The sequence below is a fragment of the Heptranchias perlo genome, chromosome 9, assembly GCF_035084215.1.
Source record: "Heptranchias perlo isolate sHepPer1 chromosome 9, sHepPer1.hap1, whole genome shotgun sequence".
NCBI lineage: Eukaryota > Metazoa > Chordata > Chondrichthyes > Hexanchiformes > Hexanchidae > Heptranchias > Heptranchias perlo.
This window is the reverse complement of record NC_090333.1, coordinates 41222245-41224632: the sequence shown is the minus strand read 5'-3', so window position 1 is coordinate 41224632 and position 2388 is coordinate 41222245. Positions and strand designations below refer to the sequence as shown.

Here is a 2388-nt window from a genome sequence, read left to right as displayed (position 1 = left end):
TAATAAAATAATTAGAATATATAGTACATGATTTGGGAAAATATGGAACCACTATAGAGGAGCAGTATTACACAGCGCGAGCTGGTACATATTCCACTTTACGCCTTATTCAATGATACATGCAGTCTCATCTACCAAACGGCTTTACACATCATTGCGCACTTTCTAAACTTTCTGCGGGGTGTCCTTGTTGACTATTTCCTCTAAATTCCACATTAAAGTTCTAATCTCATTTTAAGCGTAGAGCGGGATTGTTATTACTTTGTGTACCTATTTGGAGACACATTTGGGGAAAGGTGGGTGGGCATGCTAATTAAAAGCTTTGACACAATGAGGGCAAATAGGGTGGCGCCAGACTCCTTTTGCTCTGACATATAAGCCAGGTGGCGTCAGTTCAGCACCTGATCCCGGCCTTCCCAACAGCAAATCTACACCAGTCTGTGCACAGGGCAGATCTCAGGCTGAAGTTTATGAATCTAGCAGATATTTCGTACTTCAGTGGCATGTGCACCATGACTGCTGAGTCCCAACAGTCGCCCACCGAAGCTTCATCTGCTTCCAGCCCCCTGGATAGCTCCGCAGACGTGTCATTGGAGTCCCCGGGAAAGGACGAGGTGATGATCAAATCGGAGCCCAGGGGTAACACGCCGATCGCGGAGAGAGATGACGAGAACGTTGGGGATATTGAGGGACAGATACCGACTTCTGGAGGTAGAAGGAGGAAGCGTCCAATTCAACGTGGTAAGCCCCCATACAGTTATATAGCACTGATCGCCATGGCCATAGCCAACTCGCCAGAAAGGAAGCTCACCCTTGGAGGTATTTACAAGTTTATAATGGACCGGTTCCCATTCTACAGGGAAAACTCCAAGAAATGGCAAAACTCCATTCGACACAACCTGACCCTCAATGATTGTTTTGTCAAGATTCCTCGCGAGCCTGGCCGCCCTGGGAAGGGCAACTACTGGACGCTGGATCCGGCAGCTGAAGATATGTTCGATAACGGAAGCTTTTTACGTCGGAGAAAACGGTTCAAGCGATCAGACATCACCACCTATCCTGGCTACATGCAAAACTCCAGCGCCTTCACTCCAACCCCAGTTGGGAGACCTTCCTATCCCAATACACTCTATCCAAGCGTGGGCTCAGGCTACAGTCCTCAGGTCCATACTGCTACCCACCACCCGGCCATGTTGCATCACTACCAGACCTCAGGAGTTAGCCAGGCTCAGCATAGGATGTTCAGTATTGACAACCTCATCAGCCAACAGTCTGTTCTACAGGCCTCGTCAGGGATTGATTTGAACTCTCACTTACACGGGGAACTAGGACCGATGGCCAGTTGCTCCGTTGGCGGGGCTGATGCTTCAAGTTTTCAGTCACAGTCTGTAAGCCCCACCGGGATGGGGGCCATGTTGAACAGGTCTTCCAACAGCGTGACTTCGAATATGACCTATTCCTATTCCACGTCCCCTCCCCATTTATCTATGTCTCAGGCCAGCTACTCGCCCAATAATACCCAGATGTATTGTCCTTCAAATCGACTCACCATACCGTCCATGAGACCAAACTCCTGCTCCGATCACACTGACCAGCTTTTGGGTTTATCCAACCATCAAGTGAATGGACTTACACAGTTCAATGCCAATAACTCGTACATGAGACAAACAAATTATGCGCCTGGACTTGAAAGATTCATGTAAAATGTTTTTCTTTTAGGAGAGAAGCAGCAATGACATTCATAGACCACAAAACAACTCAAGGTTAGCTCTTTTACATATTTATACCGAACTATACTACCAAAGCCCATTGTCTTTCTGTCCTTCTTACTGTCATTATACTGTACGATTGTATTTTTTTACATTAAAATATTGAATTTCTGGTTCACCGCTGTAAGAATGTAAGTTTCAGTACGAAAAGGATTTATTCTGTCAGCGGAAGAGACACATCTGTCACAATTTGTCAACAGGTAATGCTTGTCTGGTTAAAGGTAATCAATATTTAGTTTTGTTTCAGAATTGGAAAGAACCAGTTTAACCCCACACGCTGTGATACTTCGAGTATGTATTTCGGGGAGAAAATATTTATCGTTTAGTCTGTATAATAGTTGCTTAGATGCAAAATTCCTGATTTGTTCTTATCGGAAACGACGAGAAAATAATAAATTTGGGATTTTTTTACCTTAAAAGAAATTGTCGTTCTTTTTTGGAAAGTATGTCCACAAATAAACAAATATTAGTCTGCGGCAATCAGTTTTGTAAATCAGGGCCCATTAGAGAACTAAATTTGCATAGAAATGAGAAATGACGGACCTGCTGTGCATTTCTGTTCTTATTGTATGGAGATTGCATTTTCAAAAGCCAATACCAATTAGGAAATGAGTAATAT

The 2388-nt window shown here is 44.1% G+C and overlaps 1 protein-coding gene across 1 annotated transcript; it reads left to right on the top strand.

The window, feature by feature from the left end:
• The first annotated feature begins 470 nt into the window (after positions 1 to 470).
• foxe3 (forkhead box E3) lies at positions 471 to 1703 on the top strand. Its single transcript, XM_067989699.1, has one exon. The coding sequence runs from the start codon at positions 471 to 473 to the stop codon at positions 1701 to 1703; it is 1233 nt and encodes a 410-aa protein (XP_067845800.1).
• The last annotated feature ends 685 nt before the right edge of the window (positions 1704 to 2388 follow it).